Below are 22,798 nucleotides of genomic sequence, written 5' to 3'. Positions count from 1 at the left end.
CTCTGTGGTTCCAGGAAGAGGAAGGGCTCATGATCAAGAACCGTTCAGATTCCTATTTCGTTAAGAAAAAAAAAAATGAAATGTAACAAGGTACTGGTCTGTACACTCCACATACAGAAATAGCTGTGGGGAGAAAAACGAGAAAACGCCCTCTTGTTATTCTGGATTAGCTGAAGGCCCTCCACCTTTGACAGGAAGAGCTTCCTTGTCCTACCCTGGCTCCTGGTTTTGGGAACAGGGAGCACTGGAAACTTGGCGAGTAAAAGAACTGGCTTAAGGAGGGAGAGAAAGGACCCTCCTCCCCACAAGTGGCGGGGAGGTCCCTGCTGGTGGTGGCTGAATGGCATCAGGATGGAGGGGAGGTTCCTCCCCCCACACACACAACATCACCCCAACCTCAGCACTTCGCTTTCCCCCATAAGACTAAAGCCTGGGAAGGAGAGCCTTTCCCCCTGTAAGCTTTTCACACTAACACCGGCAGTCACATTTAAGGGCAGCCGTGAAATCAAGCTGCTCGTAACTTCCTGGCCCAGTGCAGCGAGTGGCATTGAGTTAGCTTTCGGTGTGCACCCAGTCACGTTTTAAGAGCACTAACCACGTGCGTCAGCCCACTGGTGTGTCATCTTAGTGCACCAGCAAATAATGGCCCTGGCTGGTGCCTCCTGACACGCAAAGGTCACACACGAGTGGGCCCGCTCACATGGCAACGTAATTGTGCGTGCACAGAAAGTTTTACACAACTGAGGGCCTTCCTTCTGTCCTGTGCAAATAAGGCCTCATGGCACACAAGAGAAAATAAAAGCAAGCACCTTCATGAGTGCAAACCTGCCCTGGAGTGAGATGGCAGGTTCCCCCCTCTTAGCTCCCTCTATGGGTATATAAAGTGTCCAAGCATTCCAGCCATTGACAATTTAAAAGGGGGTATAATTTACTTTTATTTAAAAACGCCTTAAAACGTCTCCTCCTGTGAATGGCGGATCACCAACGCAGAATTAAATCCTAAGATGTCCAGCCATCCTCCTGCCCACTGCTGCTTTGGTCCATTGCTCGCGGCTCAGTTGGTGTGCCCCTTAGCTGGCCTGGAGCATCCGTTGCAAATCCCCCCGCCCGTGCTGCTGCAAAACAATATTGCAAAAGGGGGCTTTTCCTAAAGTGAACCTGCATGCTTTTCTGAGTGGTCTGATTTCCTTTGGAAGAACAGCCTTAAAGAAAAGGGGACCGTTGGGGAGGGGTGAGTAGACCGCCTCAGAGGATGTGAGACTCCTCTGAGGCAGAGCTTCCCTCAGTCGCCAGGGCGTGGCAGGGCATGTTGTAGTGTGTTCTCCTCCTTTGGGCCAATAGTGCTTGCAAGGATTACTGACCCGTCTCCATCTTTTTGTACCTTTTAGATGTGTATTTATATCTTTCTAATCTCCTTTCTGAGCATAGCTGTAATCTTTATTAACCAGCCTGCCTTGCCTCCTTTCCGAACTAGCCAGCTGCTCTGGCCAGACCCAGATTCCCCTACTGCCCTGACTCACCACCCCCTCCCTCCCTGCCCCCCCGCCCCCCAGTTTGTTAGCACCAGGCTGTTCTTGTTTCATCTCGCAGCCCCAAATTGTCAGAACCACCACGCCCTGATTGTTTTGTTCTTACCCAACTTGTTTTTCAACAGAGAATCCAGGCCAGAACCTGAACAGGCTATTTCAGGAAGTACCGAAACGAAGAAATGGGTCGGAAGGTATGTCACGGGCAGGTGTTTCTCTTTGCGGTCCATCTCTGGGAAGTGAAGTGTGCTTAGCTGTGTGTCGTCTTTATTGTTGTTGCTAAAAACACAGAAGGGTGCAGTTTGATTCTGGCCTGGAATCTGAAAGAAAAACAGACAGGGCGCCCTGTGCAGACATAACAGTGGCTCCCCGCAAACCCTGGTTTGCAGCTCTGAAGCTAGCCTTGGAAGCTCTCCCTTCCTCCCTCCCTCCCTCTCCAGAGCAATTCCCCCTTCCTTTCTCAGTATTAGCATGATTTTCTGCTACATGTGGACCAAACCATGGTTGATGCTAACCAAGGCGATTCCAATAATCAGGTCTTGAAGCCAGGACTGAAATGGACTTTCAAACCCTCGTTATGAAGTCAACCCTGGTTAGCATCAATGTAGCTAGCGTCAGTGCATATATCACACAAGATCATGTTTAACGCTGGGCAGGGAAGGGAGGGAGGAATTCTCACCAGAGAGTTTGAGGCAGGGGAAGAAGCAAGCATCTGTGAGTCTGTCTCCCAATTTGTAAACCGTGGTTTGCAGGGTGCCATTGTTGCATCTGTACCGGACCAGTAAGTATAAAACAAGCCATGGGTTAGCATCAGGAGCACTTGCTTTTCTCCTTTCCCGCTAATTCTACTGTTGTACTAACCTGACTCCTTCAAATAAAACTACTGCTTCACCTAGACAGGGTGAGACCTTATTCGCATCCATGTTGATCACTTTGGCATCTTGTCCTCCCTCCAAGGAGCCCAGGTCAGCACTCCTGGGATGTTTATCCTCGTAAGGCTGCAAGTGAGCGGCCCAAGGTGGGTGTCATGGCTGAGCAGAGATTTGAACTCTGGTCTCCCTGGCCCCTCTGTACCAGTCTGCCTCTTATAGCCGCTGAGGCAGTCACTTCGGGGCTTCCGGGCACCCGTTCTCCACAGTCAAAAGCCATTCTGGCACAAAGAGCGTGTGTATTTGTGTGTGTGTGCATGCATGCATGCATATTGACTGGCTCCTCTAGGAAACACACGTGACACAAGCCATGTTTCCTTCTTCCGTGGTCTTGAACAGACAACATGCCTGTTTTGAACTCTCGTCCAAAACATAGGTGTGGAGAATGCAGATAAAGCCAGAAAGCGGAGTTTGACCCCTGGCAGGGCATCCTTGCGTCACCTGGCAGGGAGATCCGGAGGATGCGAAGCTTTGGCCTTCCGCTAGGAGGCTCAGCTCGTGGTAGCAAATGCAACGCTGACAAAAGCGTCGGGAGCAGGGCATGGAGAAGCGTGTGGGGAGCAGCTTGACCGGTTTCCTTGCGGCTCTCCCTTCTCGAAAACCCTGTCCTGAGCCAGAAAGGCTCTCCAAACACCCTGTGTGCAGAGCCAGCAAAGCTCAATGCTGTGGGGGACCCGTTTTCGACCAGGAGGTCCTGGGTTCAAATCTCACCTCAGCTGTGAACACCCCCTGGCAGACTGTTGTTTTACTTCTGTTTTTAGATCTAGGCATTTATGCTGTAGGTTGGATCCGGACCTAGTCATACTTAGAGTTGACTCACTGAAAGCAATGGGACTTGAGTTAGTCATGACCAAAGTCCCATTGATTTCAGTGGATCTGTTCTAATTATGACCTCAATGTGGCTCCAGCTCTTTCTTTATAGCTGTTTTACAGGTCAGGGCGGCTTCTAAAGCAGGATGAAGTACATAAAATCACCATGTTAAGGCATTTATTTACTTGGTTGGTTGTTGTTTTTAAAGAAATTGAACTAAGGCTGCAATCCCAAAGCACACTTACATTATGACTTCAGTGGAGCTTACTTCTGAGCAAACCTGCTTAAGATTGCACTACAAATGCTTATTTCAAAGACAGAGCTGGAACAGAGTAACAGCAGCTGTATTCATCGAAGGCTATTGTGAAGGCATTAACTTCGATGCACCTCCTCAGAGAACTTTTTCCACAGTCTTGGGCCTTTTCCCGTGTGCTCCCGCATCCTCCTGCCCCCAACTGATCTTATGTCTCTAATAGAAGGAACTGTATCTCTCCATCTTACTTTCAAAAACTTCCTTCTCTGGTATGGAGCAGCCTGAGTATTTAGATCCAGCTTTGGAGAAGCTGTGCTCTCTGCCCTGGCTTTGTGGGAGATTAGATGAGCAGATATGGTAGAAGAGGCCTTCTTGGTGGTGGCAGCAATACTTTGGAATGTGCTCCCTGGAGTGATGTGGCAGGTCTCTTCCCTTCCTGTTTTAGATGGGAATTGAAGCCTTTACATTTTTAATTTCAGCGAGTTTTTAGTTTAATCATGTGCTGCTTTTAAGCTCTGCTTTTATCAATATAGTGATATTAAAGCCGCTATTTATATTGCGTTCTGTGTTTTTACTGTTTTATCTTTTCTGGCTGTTTAATTTTCTGCTGTACTGTTTGAATGGCTTATTTTTTTGTAAGCTGTTTTAGGTGTGTTTTTCAGAAAAGTGGAAGATAATAATAATAATCTCTAACAGGGAAATGAAAATACTGCTGGCTACCTTAGAGGGTAGGGTGGCCACTTACAGATCACCAAAAAAGAGGACACAGATTTCCATTTGCTAATTGAGATGTATATCTGCACATTTAGAAACAATTCCTATAATTTAAATAGAAATTCAATACATCTCACCATAGTGGGGAAGACTGTGACCAGGTGACCTGTGGGCTGCTGTGTCTGCTGTCCGGGGGCTAGCTCAAGTCCCCTGCTCTCCCTCCTGATGGTTCTTGACTGTAAACCAGACCTGCACTGGACAGTCCTTCAAATAGAGGACTGTGGCCTGTACAGTAGAAGACCTGGTCACTATAGTAAGGACTGGGGGGATGAAGTATATGAAGCCCTTTGATTCCTACATGGAGCAGGGGGTTGGACTCGATGGCCTTGTAGGCCCCTTCCAACCCTACTACTCTATGATTCTATAACTAAGGAAAAGTGTTATATGACTACTAAGTTATTAATTATAGTAATATCATCATAGCTACCTAGACATTTTATGCTGGTGCCTAAGAAGCTGGGGGCAGGGTGGGGGGTTCAGCCCAGAGCAGTTGCCTTAATTATTTATTCTAAGGTGGGGGGCATCTAGGAATGTAGAGCTTTTTTCTAGTTCTGATTAAATAGGTTCTGTATTTAATATTCATTGCTTTCTTTAAGCTAGACAAGAACATTAAGAAATGGCAAAACAGCTAGTGCCGCTTATGAGGGTGGCCCCCAATTTGCCTGGCCCCCAATTCGTGAGGCAGCGCTGCCCTCAACGGAAGCATTCGAGCTGTCCTCCTCTGTCCTGAAAGGGAGTCATTGCAGCACAGCGAAGGGGAAAGTTTCGCTTGTAGAACTTCCCTCAGCTGCAGCACTTAAAGGCACAAGAGGGGATGAACTGAGGGCCAAACGGGTTAGCCATGACTAACGTAGGTCCCGTTCGTTTCAGTGGATCTGCTCTAAATATGACTAAGCCTGGATCCAGCAACTGGAGAGGTATCAGTTTGGGCCCCAGGTCCCCGTGCTCAGCTTACATCGGAAGGAGTGCTTACGAATATATGAAGCTCTCTTATCCTTGCAGTTGGTGCATCTAGCTCCAGACTGTTCCGCTGGGTTGCAGACGCTTGTGTCATTGGTACCTCACCATGGATCCTTCATGCACTCATCTCAGAGCTGGGTAGAATCACACTGGCCTGGGCAGGGGGGGCATAGCGGGGGAGGTCAGGGTGCCTCCAGCTCTCACCGCGCTGGCATCCAGTGTGCGTCATCTTCCTACATCACCTGCTCATTCATCTTTGAAAGGGGAATATGGAAGGGGAAACGGTCAGGCAGAACTCTGGAAAGCACCTACCAGCTCCCTTGACTCTCATTGATCAAACCAGTCGGCCTACGCAACCCAGGGCACTGCGTGACCCCACAAAGCAGAGAATGTGTGCGGTGACAAAAGGTGCCTGCAGAGCGCATGGCTGCTGGTGATGTGAGCATCCCCGGCCATGTGCTTGTTTAGATCCTAGATCTGGTTCTTTGAGCAAAGCCCGTATAGAGACGCCTCCAGGGCAACTTTTTCGTTATAACTAGGATCGGTCTTGTGACACCTTAAAGACGACCGCATTTATTCTAGCATAAGCTTTCATGGACGCTGTCCACTTCCATCAGGTGCAACAGGCATCTGCTGAAGCAAAAAACCAGACACCTGTTTTTGCCGTAGCAGACTAACAGAGCTTCCCCCTCTGGACATGTTTAGTTTTAGTTCACTTTCCTTTTTTACTCTTCTCTTGCTTTCCTACAAAAGTACTAAATTGGTGTACAAAATAGAAAATACAGTGCATCACAACAGGATTAGCCCCCTCCAGTTATTGGGGTGCAGGCTGGGGCAGCTCCACCATGAGGCGGGTGGCGGGCAGCTGCCACTAAGAGCAGCAAAATGGACGGACGGCAGGTCTGGCCCTGCGGACACTCCCGCCCAGCTCCCATTCATTCTAGTGATGCATGCAAAGGAGAATGTCCTGGAGGACGGTGCCCCCTGTTGAGGGAAAAGCCCACTGGATTTTCCGTCATCGGCATCAAAACATTGCCAGGCACAAGCAGATTCCACCCAGCACCCCATCCCTAGCAGCAGTTCCAGCTGCCCTCCAGACATGGGAGGGGGGTAATTGAAGACCATAAGCAAGTGCCTACGTAAGCATCCTGCGTTGAGTCCTCTCTCCATATTCACTGGCACGTGTGTCCCTGTATCTCCTCAAAGGAACCCCTTGAGAAACTTTATGGCTGAGGGCGATTGTACAGAACAGCTCTCAGAATCCTCAGGAATTTTCTGGTTTTGTTTTTGAAAAGTGAGAACTCGGCTTTGTCTTGCTTAAGGAAAGAAACTGAACGACACCTTGTCAGATTGCTGACTTGAAGCATGCCCAAAGTAATTCAAGTGCCCCGCTTTCCTTACACCAGTTTTGTGTTCCAGTCTGCAGTCGTGTGCTATTTTCAGAATATTTGGTTTTGAAAACATAGAATATTTCTGGTTTTGAAAACATAGCAGATTTTCATTTAAAAGGGAAAAAAGGGAAAGAACAGGCTTGCAATTTGTGCTTTTCCGGAATTCTTCACATTGTTTGTGGGTGGAAATGGACCATGTATTTTCTAGTGAACATGGTTGTTCATGGTTCAGCAACCAAACACGGTTGTTCAGGCAGGCATTTGGGGTGGGTTAGGGTATTTTTAGAAACGTGATGTTTTTAATGTAGTATTTTATTGTTTTAAATTGTTCTTGTTGTACATCGCCCAGAGTGGCTGGGTGACCAGCCAGATGGGCGATTAATAAATTTAATAAAATAAAATAAATAGTGAGCCATTTAAAAAGATGGTTTTAAATCCTTGTTATAAGATTCCAGTGCTAGCAAATTTTGCCAGGGTGTCGGTGAGTCTGAGGGGCTAAAGCAGAGCGGTGCAGCCCCCGCTGCGCGTGCAGCGAGCCCCAGGTTCAATCCCCAGCAGGTCCGGTAAGAAGGATCGAGCGTAGGAAATGATGGAAACGACCCCTTCTCTGCCTGAGACCTGGAGAGCTGCAGCCCGCTGGAGGCAGTACTTGACTAGATACCCCAACTCAATATAGTTTTGAGATGTTATGTCACTTTTTGACCAGAGTCCCCAAACCAGAATACATCAGAGGAGGCTGGTGGCTCCGATGTCAGTGGGGTGGTGGCAGCTCCGGGTTTCAGTCAGAACGGGTCAGAACTCTAAAGGAGCTACCCAAGTTGCTCCCACAGCTCCTGTAGAGTTCTGACTGAAGCCCGGAGCGGGTTCACCGCCCCACTGACATTGGGGCCACCAGCCTCCACTGCAGCACATCGTACAATTTAAAAATGAGGGCCGAGAAGGAAACAGACCCTTGAGGAGACAGAAGGGGAAAGAGGAGCAGAGGCGTTTAAAAAGTAGAATGTTAAAATACTGAACTCCAAAAGAAAAGCTGCAGAAAAGAAAAGTAGAGGGCCGTCCAAAGCGAGTGCGAAGCAGCTTTGCAAGTTCTTAGGAGTACAAAATGTGGCTCTGGCTGTTGACTTTGTTTATTATATCTCCTTCCTAGAGTTTTACTTCAGCGTTTTCTCTAAGTGGTTCGCTAACAATTGCTTTTGAATGGAAATGCCGGTCCTCAGAAAGTACCTAAAAACTGATCATTTCTCCCTGTTTTTCAGGTAACATCACCACGAGAATCCGAGCAACGGAGGCGGGCTCTGACGAAGCTATCAAATCCATCCTGGAGCAAGCGAAAAGGGAGCTGCAGGTGCAGAAAACAGGTAGGGAAGCTTTTCAGCCCTCCTTTCCTGGCCACGCCTCTACGGCCCTCCTCTAGAAAGCGTGTCACACCTCATAAATCCTCCAGCACCGCATTGTAGTGGCTGCAACTCCATTTACCCACAGGCTGTGTGTGTTACAGGCAAACGGGGAGGAGGCAACTGCCCCAGGGCTGTTCCCTCTGGTTTTAGAGAGGCATTCCTTCTCCCCACAAAGTCCTGGGACCTGTCGTTCTGCAAGGCAGCCTTCCCCAACCTGGTGCCCTCCTGGTATGCTGGATCACAACTCCCAGCATCCCCCAGCCTGTTGGAGTTGTAGTCCTACACATCTGGAGGACGCTATGCTGGGAATGCTGCTGTACGGGAGGCCCAGGGATCTCGAAAGGAGAACTTTCCACACCCTCACTGGACTACAGTTCTCCAGAATCTGCGGGAGAAACTACAATGGTTAAAGTGTGTGGGGGGGGTGTTTATGTGTGTGCGCTCATCCATCCGTCTATCGCTACATCAGCCGATAGAGAGATATCACAGAAAGCAATGGAAAAATTATAAAACACAGTTTTCGACTTTCCCAAACTTGTCTTCAGCTTCAGTTTTTCTGTTGAATGATCCTCTGTGGTCACAGAGAGCTTGAGTGTGAGAGATTGTTATGTCACATAGAAAGCAGAATGCTGGGGTGAGCGATGGAAGGAGGCCCTAGGAACACCGTGAAGCGCAGTGGGTCAGAAAGTCGCCAGGCCGTGGTGGCCAGGAGAGATGGAGAGGAGAACAGACACTTGTTAAGTCCAAACTGAGAAGGTGGAAGCGGGGGGGTCTCCCTGCTTCGTCCCAAATTGTCACAGCTTTGCCGTCTTTTTGGCCCACTTCCACGTGTGCCACGGATGATGAACGTGCTCCTGATCTTTTGATGTCGCTCCTGACGTTGGTGGCGTCGCAATACATATAAACCTGATGTCTGTCTGTCAGGGACAAATGGTTTGAAAGTCAAGGAAGGTGTTGCTTTTGCTTTTTATATTTTTAAATTGGACTGATCAAATCACTGACATTTATATAACTGTAGATGCTTGAGTGTTGCATTAACTATATTCCATACTAATGGATGATAAAAATGTTTTAGGTATGATCTGTGTGGGGGGGGGGGTCCGTGGCAGTGCTTTTTGAATTTATGTGGATACATAATATTTTTTAAAAATGAAAGTCAATGAATATTGACATTTACCAGTAATTCATAGTATTTCTGGAGGCATGAAAATGTTAGAAAGCTCGCACACATACTGGCAAACCTCAGGGGTCCAGTCAAGTGGCTGTGGTCAAGGACATGATCTCACCTTTATTTCTGTCATTTTCCAGTAAAGCATGGATAGGCGTATAAGCGTAATTTTTTTTTTTTTAAAGACACCCTTCTGATACAGGCATTATGATTTAGCAGTAAATCACCCTTTCTGTGCTCCTGGTCTGCACCCGTTTCCCACGGTTCGGGATGCCACGAGCCGGGGTCTGAAGCTGTTGCTTGGACAGCGCGGTCCGCCACGTCTCACCAGAGGCCCTTTGCTTCTCTCCGCAGCTGAGCCAGTGCAGGCGCCTCCCGCCGCAAGCAGCGGCGGGTCCGACGACGCCATCCGCTCCATTCTGCAGCAAGCCCGGCGAGAGATGGAAGCACAGCAGGCCGCCCTCGAACCTGCCTTAAAAGCAGCCCCTCTGTCCCAAGCCGAAATCTCCATCTTGGCCCCCAAACTGATCCCCCAGCCTGCCGTCCCCTCAGTCCCCAGCTACTCTCCTCTGGCCATGTCCCTGAAGAAGCACGTGTCTGTGGATTCCTGCGTCTCTTCCCTGCAGACTCTCCCTGTCCTAAAGAAAGAGTCCCAAGAGGCCCCCGTCCCAGATCTCCACGGGATGTCCGATTCGGCGCAGGGTGTCCTGAGGCACGTTAAAAATGAACTGGGGCGCAGCGGGGTGTGGAAAGACCACTGGTGGAGCACTGTGCAACCTGACAGGAGGAGTGTGCCTCTGCCGGAAGAGCCCAGAGTGGAGGAAACCAGCAGCGGGAAGGAGAAGGCCAGCAGCCAATCCCGGCCGGACCGTAGCCAGCAGCTCCAAGGGCCCTCCTCTTCGGACTACTGGAAGGAGTGGCCCAACGCGGAGTCCCCCTACTCCCAGAGTTCCGAACTGAGCGTGACGGGGGCAAGTCGCAGCGAGACGCCGCAAAACAGCCCCCTCCCTTCCTCCCCCATCGTCCCTTTATCAAAGCCATCGAAACCTTCCGTCCCTCCGTTGACCCCCGAGCAGTATGAGATTTACATGTACCAGGAAGTGGATACGATAGAGCTGACCCGCCAGGTCAAAGAGAAGCTAGCAAAGAACGGCATCTGCCAAAGGATATTTGGGGAAAAGGTAATGGCTTCAGCTGGAGCTCTGCGCTGGTTTGTGGGTGTGGGGGTCACCACACAACAGCACTGGGCGATATTTGCAATAGAAGGCAAATTTGCCTGTGTTTCTTAATTTGCAGAATTCCGTCAACACCCTCCAAGTGCCCATTTTCTCCGAAAAATGCGGGGTGGGGGTAACCAGGGACACGGGAAGGAGTTTCTGAGCCGAGAGTAGGGTGGCCAGATGCAAAACTGGACGAGGCGCCTTCATCTTGACTGGCTGTTTGGAAGAGGGAATTTCAGCAGGCGTTGCTCGCGTGACAAACTGTGCCTGCGGAAATTCCCTTTTCTGTGCAACTGTTAAAGGGGCCGGACCCCAGTCCTCTTTGGCATCCAGCCACCCTAACAGTAGGAGCTAGTAGGAGTAAGAGCCACGGAAGTGTGGGCGTGGCGAGAGGAGGGAGGGAGAGAGGCATGGGGCCAGCTCCTGTGCCCTGCCTTTTGCCTGATGTCTTCCCGCATCATGGTGCGAGTCCCACAGGCACCTGCTGGGATGTGCCTGGGATGTGTGCAGTAACTGGACAGCTCCTTTTTCTCTGTGGGAATCCCCACCTTTCCTCCAGCTTGTGCTTCTATTTCCCCCCCCCCCCCCCAAGACTCAAATAACTGGATTTCCTAGGCATGAGTAGATAGTGCCATGTATCCTGAAGCTTTCTCTGCACATTCTGCCATCAGGAATGATAACGTGTCGAAAATAGTAACAGCTGTTGTGTACGGACTTGCGTTTCACAGCCGGTACAGAATTCCCTGCTTGTGTGATGAATTGCAGGTGCATGGGATCCATCTCTCATACTGGCAGGACTGAATGGTTTGGTCCTTGGGTTCTGAATGCTCTGAGCTGTGCCTGTTTCCACCACTTACGGCACAGCAGCGAGTGGGGTCACGAGCACCACACCTGTGGCCTTCCAGCCCGGTGGATTGAAATCAGTTAACCTCAGGGTGGACTGGAGAGGACGGCATAATCTGGGACCAGAATCCGAGTCCTCTTTTCCGTCTTCTCTGCTCGCCTATTGGTGTCAGAGTCGCTTGTGCTTCTTGCCCCCTTGGGTTCTTCAGGCACATTATGCAGGTTGTGCCCTTCAATGCTCCTTTTGATGTGTCAAAGCCAGGGCAGGAAAGAGGCACATTCTGGAGATGGTCTGGGGGTTGTGGCAAAGCCCATGCATGTCTTCGACTGTCTTCCCGTGAGAGTCAGGAACTGTTGCACTTAGAACTGAGATAAGTAGGGACCAGCAGCAAAATGTTGCAGCATATCCCCAGCTGCTAGCAGGAGTATTGCTTCACAGAGCTCCAGCCAGCCTGGACCAGGAGCTTTGCAACATGCGCTGGAGCTAACAGGGAGGGAAAGGAAGAAAAATGGATTCCTCTTTTTTCCTTCCCCACTCTCCAGAAACCTTCCCCACTGTGCTATAACATGCTAAAGCAGGGGTTGGAATAAGGGAGAGCAGGATCTACTGGTAGATCTCTGGGTGAATTGCAATAGATTAGCAAGGGTTCTGACTCTCCGTTGTCTAAGAACGACAACAATGAAGCTTTCCCCAATAAATTAGGTTGCTGAAAAAGAATACTTTGATGGGTGAGGGGCAGGAGTGCATTTGTGGGTGAAAGAATGTGTGAGCTTCCTTCAGGTAATGATCACAAATTCCTCTGCTGGGCATGTGCTCAGAGGCACTCTGTTGCTTAATTCTCAGCGTGTCCATCCACCTGAGCCACGGCTTTATACCTGGCTCTGGTTGGTGGACCTAGTAAAAAACAAAGTAGATCCTGCGTCCTGAAGTCTGCCTGCCCCAGCCTTGGGTGTGTGCTTTGTTGCTACCTATTGTAGGAGGAGGTTTCTGGAGAGTGGGAAGGAGAAAAGGAATCCGCCTCCCTGAAACCGTCCGGTATAATTCTGGGAAGGGAGCTGCTTAACCTGGCCTATTGTTATGGATCCCTCCAACCCCCACCTCTAGCTAAAAAATGCCACTGTGATTCTCCCTCCCAAGTTGGGGAGGGGAGAGGTAGCGGATGGTTCTTTCAGAGGAGGTTCTCCTCCTTCTGGAAAAAGGAGAAGCGCACTCCTTTCCCATCCAGGGGTATATGGTGGTGAGTGGCGCATGACTATCCCGTGGCACCCGCCACCTCTTCCCTTGCAGTCACACCCCTCTTGAGAAACGACACCAGGATTTGCCCCCCATCTCCCCGGTTCCAGTGAAACATGCCGCTAACGCTGTGTCCTTTCCGGTTGCCCCCCTCCAGGTGCTTGGTCTCTCCCAGGGGAGCGTCAGTGACATGCTATCCCGGCCAAAGCCATGGAGCAAGTTGACACAGAAAGGCCGCGAGCCGTTCATCCGCATGCAGCTCTGGCTCAATGGTGAACTGGGGCAGGGAGTCCTGCCGTCCCAAGGGCAGCCCCAAGGCCAAGGTAAAGGAACAGTTGACTCTTCAGAGTTTCATGCTCAGCCTCGGAGCACACGGCGGTCCTTTTGGCTTTGTGAACTTGGCACTGAGAGAATGGGTCCATGTCAACCCACTGGTGCCAGGAAGGCAGCTGCTCTTTGGGAGGGCACAGGGTCATGGGCGGTGTTTGGAAAGGGAGATATCCTGCAGGACATGGGAGTCGTGGCCACAGATGCTCCTTTGGCAGAACCGCTCCTCCCCTTCCCGGTGCTGCATCAGATGTTAGGGTGGGCTGCACTCCCCTTCATTCGGACCTGATCTACTCCCCCGACTGGGGTCACCAGATTAGAGCAAGAGGGTTCCTGCCCCCACCCCACCCCACCCCATGTAAGTTCCCTGAGGAGACCCTAGGAGATTCCAGGAAAAGGCAAACGCTGCTCCCTTTCTCAAAACACTCAGCACGCGCAACCCGTGTGTCTCAGTACATGTGCTGGAGGTGGGGTTCCCATCTCCCTTGCGGTGTTTCTCAGCCCTGGGGCTTCTTGGGTTCCTTCTGGCTTGCAGTGGACGCAAGTGGTACCTGTTTTTCCCTCTCCCTTTCTCTCAGCCTGTTTGCCTCTAGATTGAGGGTAGGAGCAAGCCCTCTGAAGTAACCCCTTTGCTAAGCCCTGAATTATGCTTGGGGGAGATGTGGGCAGTTCCTTTGCTTAGAAGGCCTTGCTTTCACACTGAATGGGTGAAATTCACCCATTCAGTGTGGTTGGAGCTAGAAACGGGCTGATCCACCCATCCTGCACCGTCCTATTTAGAATGGGGTCTGTATAAATCTGATTAAGTTGGGGGATGTTTGCCAAGCATCCAAAGTTAATTTCATTGTAAACTGGATCCATTCAGAATCAGCAAAGCCACCAGTCCTCCATCACACTCCCAGTGACATCAGCAAGGGTGAGATGGGGCCTGGAGACCATCTTGCCAACTTACCAAGATGTGGCATGGTAAAAGTCCTTACAGTAGCCACTTTGGTAGGGCTGCAGAGCTGGGGTGCTGTCGAGAATATTTGAAACTACACATGGAACCTTGGAAATGACATTCCCCATGATTCCTGGTGCCCTTGGACATGGGGCAAAATCCAGGGTCTGAGGGCTTACCGTGGTGGCTCTTAGAAGCTCTCCCTGCCACCCCCACCCCACCTTAGTAAGTTTGGGAAAGTGAGAGAGAGCAAGAAGCACTTCCAGGAACCTCTGCAGCTTGAAACAGATCCATTTCAGATCACCTCCCTCTCTGAAGGGCCCGGACCCGGTCTGAAATGGATCCAGAGTGTGCAGACTCTGGGAATCCAATATCCAGCTCCCATATTTTAAGGGTTACACTCCATCACTAACAAGACTCGGTGTCCAAGCTAATTAACATAATTAACAGGCCCTGTTTCTGTGCAGAGAGCATGTTAAAGGCCTTTGAGGAAAGGAATCTGGCACAGTAGTGATTCCCAAATGGTAGATCAAGATCGATGCATTCTGTATAGATTTCTGGGCTACTTTACTGTTGGTTTTATTTTGGAGTTGAAATCAGCACGTGGTTATGGAAGGAAGACACAGTTTCAGTTGTGCAAGCCTTTCATAGGCTTGGCAATAGCTTGCTAGCACAGGTGTTTTTCGGTCCTCTCCGGAGAACTGAAATACGAGGCAGGGACCACTGACTATCACAAGGGAATGTTCACAATCCCATGGTTTCTGGCGTTCACATATCTGGTGAACACCTGAAATTGTGGCCAAGGTTGATAGAGGACGATTAGATAACAGTCTGCATTTGCTCATCTCTCCCTTGAATTTTCGGCCTTGCACCAGACTCTGTAGAATTATCCGCCTTTTGGTGAAGGTTGACTCTACTTCTGGATGCTTGTTGCCATGCACGTTTTGAACGGCACAAGCAGGATTAACGTGGGTCTCTTAACTGTGTGGAACCCACCCCCATGGAGAAGCAGGAATCACAACCACCAGTCCTGCCCAAGAGGGTGCCCTACCCTGCCTCCAGGCCCGCTGAACATCAGGATGTTGGACATAATGGTTAACATGGGTACTGTGCACTGGGGGAGGAGGCAAGATTCTGCACCATCTGAGACCTGAGGACCCGCTGCGGCCTTCCCCCTTTCTTGCCTGGTGCGTCCGCAGCAGCAGTGCAAGGGGTATTGGCCATCGGTGCCTTGTTCTGAGGGTTCCTCAGAGTGAGGCGTTGTGGGCAAGCTGCCCATAGGGACCGACTGCGCCACCGTGCACAGGCAGTGTCCATGGCCACCTCACCCACAGGGCCTCGCTTTGAGGGTTTCTCAGAGCAAGGTTTCACAGGGCCTGCCCGCAGCTCCAGAGGGCCAGACTGACCACTTCCCTGCTGAGGTGGTCTCAGCAGGAAAACAGCCAGCAGGGATCTCAAGAGTGGCTCAGGAGTTGGGCCTGAAAGGTGCTCTGCGGTGGGTGGGTGGTGGCAGCGGCTGCCTCCTCATCAGCAGGCACAGCCAGCCAGGGAAACACGGTTTGTGGGGCAGGTGACCCTCCGAACTCTAAATGCGGGACGGTGGAGGTGCTCTCTGCTGCCTGAGCCGAGCATCTCAGCTTTCCTCATAGGAGAACTGGCTCCTCTGTGCACGATAACTTCAGCATCCAAGAGCCTGATAGTTAGCCACTAAAGGATCTGGGGCATGGCCAGAGGGGGGACAGGTATGACCCCACTCCCTAACTGCATTCAGCCCAGTTTGGAAAATACTTTCCCTTACCTGCTCCCTGTTTATGGTGGAATATGAAAAATATTATATGAAAAATAGAGCCTCCCCCCCACCACCACCACCCGTGGACATCCATGCACGGATGACACGTCTTGACAGGCATATATGCCCTAATAGTGCCCAAATCACAATGTCTGTTCCTGGATTGTGAGGCGGGTGACGAATCAAGTACATGATTTGGCCCTATGGATGTTGAATTGTACACGTGTATACCATATACCAGGGGGAGTAAACCGGGTGCTCTCCATATGATGTTGGACTCGAACTCCCATCAGCCCCAGCCAGCATGGCCAGTGGTCAGGGATGATGGAAGTTGTAGTCCCACATCTGGAGGGCACCAGGGCAGATACACCCATGCAGGAAGGCACAATCTCACTCCGCCTCCACATTGCAGGGAACAGATAAGGGTGGATATCTTCTGAACCTGGCCATAATTCTCCAGATCCTCCTCGAAGGGTGGGGAACCTCTGGACCTCCAGATGTTGTTGGATTCCAGCTCCCCAGCAAGCATAGCCAACTGTCAGGGGTGATATTTAGTCTGGCAACATCTGGAGAGCCACAGACCCTCCCCCACCCACCACAGTACAAGGGAAGGGGAGGTGGGTGAGCTGGTTTTACTGCGCTGCTTTTCTTTGTTACCTGGTCCATTGACTTGCTTTGCTGGCAAATTGTAGGCTGTGTTCCTCCTGTATCTCCTCCTCATAGTCCCCCTTTTCTTCCTCCAGTCCTTCACTCTGTGTCATCACTGCAAGATTCCCTCCAGCAGGGATGCGCAAGCTCAGGTAATTGGCTGCTTTGTTATGAAATCTTTTGCTTTGTTGAGTTACATTTCCGCTTCTACACAGCAGCTTTGTTCCATTCTCTTCTAATGTTTTGGAGACATGCCTTCCATTTCCTGGGATTTCATTATTATCATTATTATCATTATTATTAGTAGTAGTATTAGTATTATAGTTTTAATTCTTTAACATTTTCCGGTTGCTGTATTTATTAAAATACGTGTAGCCTTCTGATTCTGTAATGGCAGTGTGATTAGAAACCACAATGCAGTCTAAAAACAATGGAGCATCTACCAGAACAGCAGCCAAAGACTTATCTAATTGAGCAGCATCCGGCAAGCATCCACATTAAAATACAACCACAGCTTAAAACAGTTATGAGTCCCCAAACGCCCTCTGGAGCAACACTGTTTTACTGAGGCACCTAAAAGTCAAAAACGAGGGAGAGATGGAGGTAGATGAACCTCCCTAGGAGGGGAGTTTGAAAGCTTTGGTGCCGCCATTGTAACTTGCCACTGAATTTCTGCTGGTCAGGGAGCGTGGAACAGGGCCTCTGTGGAAAATCTTAAATGTGTGTTCCCTGGGACAGTGGAGGCCTTTAATAAAATGTGTGCATTTCTGCTGGGGAAAGCCCCCAGGATTTTGTATTGTAGCTCAACTCAGACGCTTGAGAGAGTGTACTGTGTAATTCGTATTAGCTATAGGACCGTGTATTATTTCATTTATGAGTCACCCTATAGCCGAGACATACATAATAAAACAAACACAATAAAACCAATAGCATCAATTAAAAACAAAAGAAATTGAAAACACCAACGGTAGTAATATTTTAAAAGCAGAAGATAAATATCCAGGCAGCACAGAGAAGAGCATTTTAAATGTAGCTTTAAAACATATTATTAGGAGTGAATTAAACAGCAAGTAAACAAACCTTGAAGGATAAAAAATAAAGACCACAATGTCTGCACCATGCAGACCTCTCTAGGGAGGGCATCCTACAATTTGGGGGGCACCCCAGAAAAGGCCTGCTTACGGGTAGCCACCCACCGAACCTCAATATGCGGGGAGCACTTACAGCGGCTGAGAGGGCGAACGTAAAAGCCGGGAAGTCCCCGGTTCAAATCTTGCCTCTGCAGTAAATTCAGTGGGTGACCTTGAGCAAGCCACTGTCCCCACACCCGAGCCCCTATCTTGAAATGTAGGAATAATAACACTGGCCTGTCTTAACAGGGTTGTTTTAAGGGTCACTGAGATAATGTACATGAAGCATTTTGAGCTAAGTAAAAGGGGGAAAGATCTTGAAAACCTTTTGCTTTCTTCTTCCACTACTGCTATGAATTCCACTGTGTAGTGCTACATATTTATTTTGTACTTCTCCAAGGAATTCAAGATGGTACACATGCTAATCCCCCCTTTTTTTTAATCTTTGCAATCACCGCTTCAAGATAGGTTAGGCTGTTGTGTTGTGCATCTGTCCCTCCCTATTCCTTCCTCCCCAGCCCCCAGGTTATTGGGCTCCCCTCCCCCCCAAGCCTTGCTTGAAACAAGATTTTTCAGTTGCCCAAATTTGACAATAGACTTTAACTAGATGTTTGTGTCGCTTGCATAACAACTGGCTTAAACAGACAATGCAACAACATGGAATGTTTTATAAATGTGTGTTGATGAAAAGTGCTAAGGAGGATGACACCAGCACAATACTGATTTATTTAAAACGTTTCTGTACCACCCTGCAATTAAAAAAACAATTCCGGGGCATTTTGCAAACTATAATAATAAAACTGGATGTGTGTCTGTCAGTGTCATAGCACCAAGACCGAGAAGCCTAGACACCTGAAACTTGGCATGAATGCTAAGGAGACCCCTGGCTGGGGAATGCTGGGAGTTGTGGGACTTTTTTTTTCAAAACATTCATAGGATTGCACCCTTAATCAGTGTAGGAGAAGCGTTCCCTCAAGAATTCAGGTCCCAAGCCATTTATGGCTTTAAAAGTAAGCAAGTTCCAATCAATGATGGATCTCCAGGATTTAGAATTTTCCTCTCCCATGTTATACAGGCACGATCCAGCAAGGGACAGGCACTTTTAAGTCCTGCTGATTTCAGACTAAGACAGTTCAGCATCTTGAAATTAATGGGGCGTGGAAATACTTAGCCTTTCATTGCGCCCGGTGTGAGCAGCGTTTTGGCGCTTATCATTCCAAAGGCTATGTCTCTCTGGAATTGTTAATGGATCAAATGTGCTTTTTGGGTTCATTCTGTCTACATGGGGGACAAATTGCTTGAGCAGGCAGCGATTGTCCAAATGTCAGACAAAGACAATAAAACTAATCTCTGCATAGAAAAAACGTCACGTACGAAGCAGCCTTAACAGTCAAGAAAAGCTTGTGCATTTTTCATCACGTCAATTCTTTAAAACACAAATTATATCACCAGTCTGATCAGAAACCAAAATTGACATTCTGCTGTTACTGTTTGTTTGTTTGTTTATTACCTTTATATCCCACCTACCTTTGATCATGGAACATGAAGGCAGCATACTTGGTTTTTCCCAGATGGTCTCCCATCCAGACCCAGACCTCCTAGGCTTCATCATGTGCCCACAAACTGTACCCTGGGACCTTTTCTGCCCTTGTATCTTTCCACCAAAATGCTCTATTCCCTTTGGGTAAATGTCATCTTAAAAAAAAAAAAAATGGATACGCTTATCCCATCACATGGAGGAGAAAAAATGATCTGTTTTTCTTCCGTTTCTTTGAAGAATGACCATTATAAACTTGGCTGCCTTGTTGAAATCTGTGTTGGAGTTGGAGAGCAGCTAGCATGGTGTTGTGGATGGTGTCAGGCTTTGACTGAGAAGATCTGGATTCGACTCCCTGCCTGGCAATGAAGTTCTCAGACCAAAGCATGCTTCCCTTAGTTCTGTAGCCCGAGGCAATTAGCAGCTGGAGCAAAATGTTCTTTCTGGGAGGTATCTTTTAGAGATCTGTCCTTCCGTAGGGATCCTGGACGCCACAGATAGAGCTCTGAGCAACTTCCCTTCCCATCACCATCACACTTTCCCTGCTGCTACCAGTTTCAGCCACCGTATCTTATTAGAATACTGTGCAGTCTTAGGAACATAGGAAGGTGCCTTATACTGAGTCAGACCCATCTAGCCCAGTACTGTCAACACTGACTGGCAGCAGCTCTCCAAGGTTTCAGGCAGGAGTTTTTCCAGCCCTGCCTGGAGATGACAGGGAGCGAACCTGTGACCTTCTGTATGCAAAGCAGGGGCTCTAGCACTGAGCCACAGTCCTTCCCTTAGGTCTAAGGTTCCATCGTAAGTAGGGATGTCAGAGAAATCCGCAACAGAACCAAATGAGTTCAGATTTTCATGAATCGGACCTGCGGATTCCGAAGCAGACCGGATTTTCCCGTCAGGTGGCTTCCGCAGACTTGCAGGCTGGTTTTTCTAACTTTCCTGAATTTTGTTCAATTCATTGTGCAACGATATGCAAAATAAAAAAGGCCAAAAATGTTCATTTCCCCCATAGGCTAAAGCATGAAAATGCGCATTTTGGAGGCATTTGCGCATTTTTGCGCATGTGAAGTTGCTCAATTGCGCATTTGTGCAAATTCGTAAACAAAAAAAAATAGATTCCGGTGATGGGCAGACAGTGGAATGAAAGCTGCCTGACAATCTGCAAAACACAGACAGAAGATTTTCCACAATCTGTACATCCCTAATCTTAAGGTGACATAGCAGGTGGAACGCTGTCTGTGCAGCAGCTCCACAGAAAGAAAGGTGGGCTGGAAGGTGACTGGCTGGCCCTCCCCCCAGTGTCATTGAGGAGTGCTGTTTGTAACGAGTTTTTGTATGGCTTGAATATTTAACGGGCCGTACATTAGAAATCGAGCTGCCAGCGTACTCCCCCACCAAATGGGTGCTGTGACCCAGGGCATTATTTGTTTGTTAGTGACTTACTTACAGTGTTGTTAGACCGCTCTTCATCTTACGATACCAGGGTGGTACCCAAAATGTAAAAGTAATGATAATCCTAATATTATATACAAGAAAGACAATAAGACCACAACATCAACTGCAGCAATAAAAGGCAGGAAATACATGGAATAGTTAGCTCATATCGACCAACTTAAAATAAAATACCTGGGCATGCAAAATAGGTTTTTCCATGGCGCCAAAAAGAATGTAATGTCTGGGAGTGGTCTGGTTGATCTCCTTAAGATTCCCAAGCAAATCCAGGCTCGCCTTTAACATTGCATTTCTCTGCTCATGGTTTGAAACTTCATAGTGGGAAGCTGCCTGTAATGGCAGAGTGACCTGGCGCAAGGCCGAGATGCAAGAATGTGGCAAAGGTCCTGAGGCCTTGGCAAGGCATGTTACACTCTCCTGGGCTGGTTCAAACTTTAGCGAGACACAGAACACTTAATGCACAAGCAGGGAAGCAGAGCTGACCCCCAAATCCCCTTCTTGTGTTTGTCATTTCTGAAGGGGCGTGTGCAAGCACATTTTCTTGGAGTGCGTGTCACTACCCCCACCCACTGACCCCGGTATTCTAAATGGCAGCCACGGCCCTGGCCAGTCCCAGAGGACTTGCAGATTTCTCCTTTATTTCTCTTCCTTCCTGGGTATCATTCATCGTTCCAAGCTTCTTTGCAGCTTAGGAGAGTGTAATTGTCATGGGATGGAGGGAAGGGATTGGGGATCTAATTAAAGCATTCTTAAAATGAAAACCAAGGCAGAGATCATTTGTACTGTGATGTGCAACCCCCATTTTGTGGGGGTGCCCAAAACCTCTGGCAGTGGTTAGCTGAGCTCCTCTAATGTCACAAGGAGATGGAGCAGTTAGGAGGGTCCCTGGCTGCCATAGGCTGAGCTGCTTAAATCGGGGAGGAGGGGGAGAAGGAGGAGACTAGGGTATTAGGAGCCTGAGAAAGCACTCTGGCAAGGGAGGCCGGGGAGGCTGGAAAAGAGTGTTGGGACTTAGGAGGGGTGATGGGGCAGAGGAAGGGAAGAAGCAGAACAGAGGAGGGAAGCAAGACTGGGCAAAGCCATGGACAAAGAGATGGGGTGGGGAGGCAGTAGGCCCAAGAGCCCCCAAAACAAGAAGCCACAAATTTGATAGGAAGTAACCAGCCAAATAATTGGCTGCAGGCCTGTGGTGGCTTTATGTAGCGAACTAAAGCCACAAATCCTGAAAAGAAAGGTTCTTACTGCAAAGAAAACATTTCTTTGGGAAACTGTGGGCTGTCCCACAGTTATTGTGTTAAGCACTGCCCAAGGGGATCTGTCTTCCCATCCATGTGCAGCCTTGAGCAGGTCTCTGTGTCTCAGCTCCCCGTTCTGCCTCTGCAAAGCAAGAATTGTGAAGTCCTGCCCCCCGATGCTCTTTGGAGGGCAAAGGAAGAATCTAAAAGCCTTTGCGTGTAAAAAGTGCAGTCTCGTAAATACCGGCAGATAATTTGTTTCAGCATGTGTGTGCTTCAAGGCTCCTCAGGAGAGACAAGCGTAAGTAAATGTTGGAACAAAGTATTAGGACCAATGCATTTCAGCCTGTTCATAAATGATCTGGAATTAGAAGTGGCAAGATTGCGGGTGGCACCAAATTATTTAGGGCAGTTAAAACAAAAGGGTTTGTGAAGAGCTCCAAAAGGATCTCTCCAAACTGGGAGAATGGGCATTGAAATGGCAAATGCGGTACAATGTAAGCAAGAATCCCAACTTCAAGTATAGCCTGATGGGATCTGAGCTCGCAGTGACCAACCAGGAAAGAGATCTTGGGGTTGTGGTGGACAGCTCGAGGAAAATGTCAACCCAGTGTGTGGCTGCTGTAAAAAAGGCAAACTCCATGTTAAGTATAATTAGAAAAGGAATTGAGAAAAAAAATGCCGATATCATACTGCCCCCATACAAATCTGTGGTGCAGCCACACTTGGAATACTGTGTCAGGTTCTGGTCACCACACCTAAAAAAAGGATATTGTAGAGCTGGAAAAGGTGCAGAAAGGGCAACTAAGATGATCAAGGGGCTGGAGCATCTCCCCTATGAGGGAAGGTTACAACAGCTGGGATTGTGTAGCTTGGAAAAAGGAGAGTAAGGTGAGACATGATAGAGGGGTACAAAATTATGCCTGATGTGGAGAGGGAGACATTTCTCTGCTTCTCTCAAAATAGCAGGGCCTGAGGTCGTCCTATGAAGCTGAGCGGTGGGAGGTTCAGGACAGATCAAAGGACGAACTTTTTCACACAGTACATAGTCAAACTATGGAATTTGCTACCACAGGATGTAGTGATGGCCGCCCATTTGGATGGCTTTAAAAGGGGGTTGGACAAATTAATGGAGGAGAAGGCCATCGATAGCTACTGGCCCTAATGGCTCTGTGCTCCCTCCAGTACCAGAGGCAATGAGCCTATGTACACCAGTTGCTGGGGAACATGG

At 48.9% G+C, this 22,798-nt stretch overlaps 1 protein-coding gene across 10 annotated transcripts in view; it reads left to right on the top strand.

The window, feature by feature from the left end:
• CUX1 (cut like homeobox 1) overlaps positions 1–22,798 on the top strand; it is a 337,359-nt gene that overhangs the window by 271,075 nt on the left and 43,486 nt on the right. For 4 of the 10 annotated variants that reach the window (XM_084823412.1, XM_084823408.1, XM_084823405.1 and 1 more), the window contains 5 exons: positions 1,655–1,720; positions 7,901–8,002; positions 9,564–10,390; positions 12,664–12,829; positions 16,306–16,362. In XM_084823412.1, the coding sequence (XP_084679538.1) occupies positions 1,655–1,720; positions 7,901–8,002; positions 9,564–10,390; positions 12,664–12,829; positions 16,306–16,362 (1,218 nt within the window). The remainder of the gene's footprint in view (positions 1–1,654; positions 1,721–7,900; positions 8,003–9,563; positions 10,391–12,663; positions 12,830–16,305; positions 16,363–22,798) is intronic. The other 6 variants (XM_084823413.1, XM_084823411.1, XM_084823409.1 and 3 more) reach the window with 3 other exon arrangements.

Source organism: Heloderma suspectum, chromosome 16 (genome assembly GCF_057233095.1).
Source record: "Heloderma suspectum isolate Gila_16-S chromosome 16, 16-S_ref, whole genome shotgun sequence".
Classification (NCBI taxonomy): domain Eukaryota; kingdom Metazoa; phylum Chordata; class Lepidosauria; order Squamata; family Helodermatidae; genus Heloderma; species Heloderma suspectum.
The sequence above is the reverse complement of the archived record's forward strand: the minus strand, read 5'-3'. Positions and strand labels throughout refer to the sequence as shown.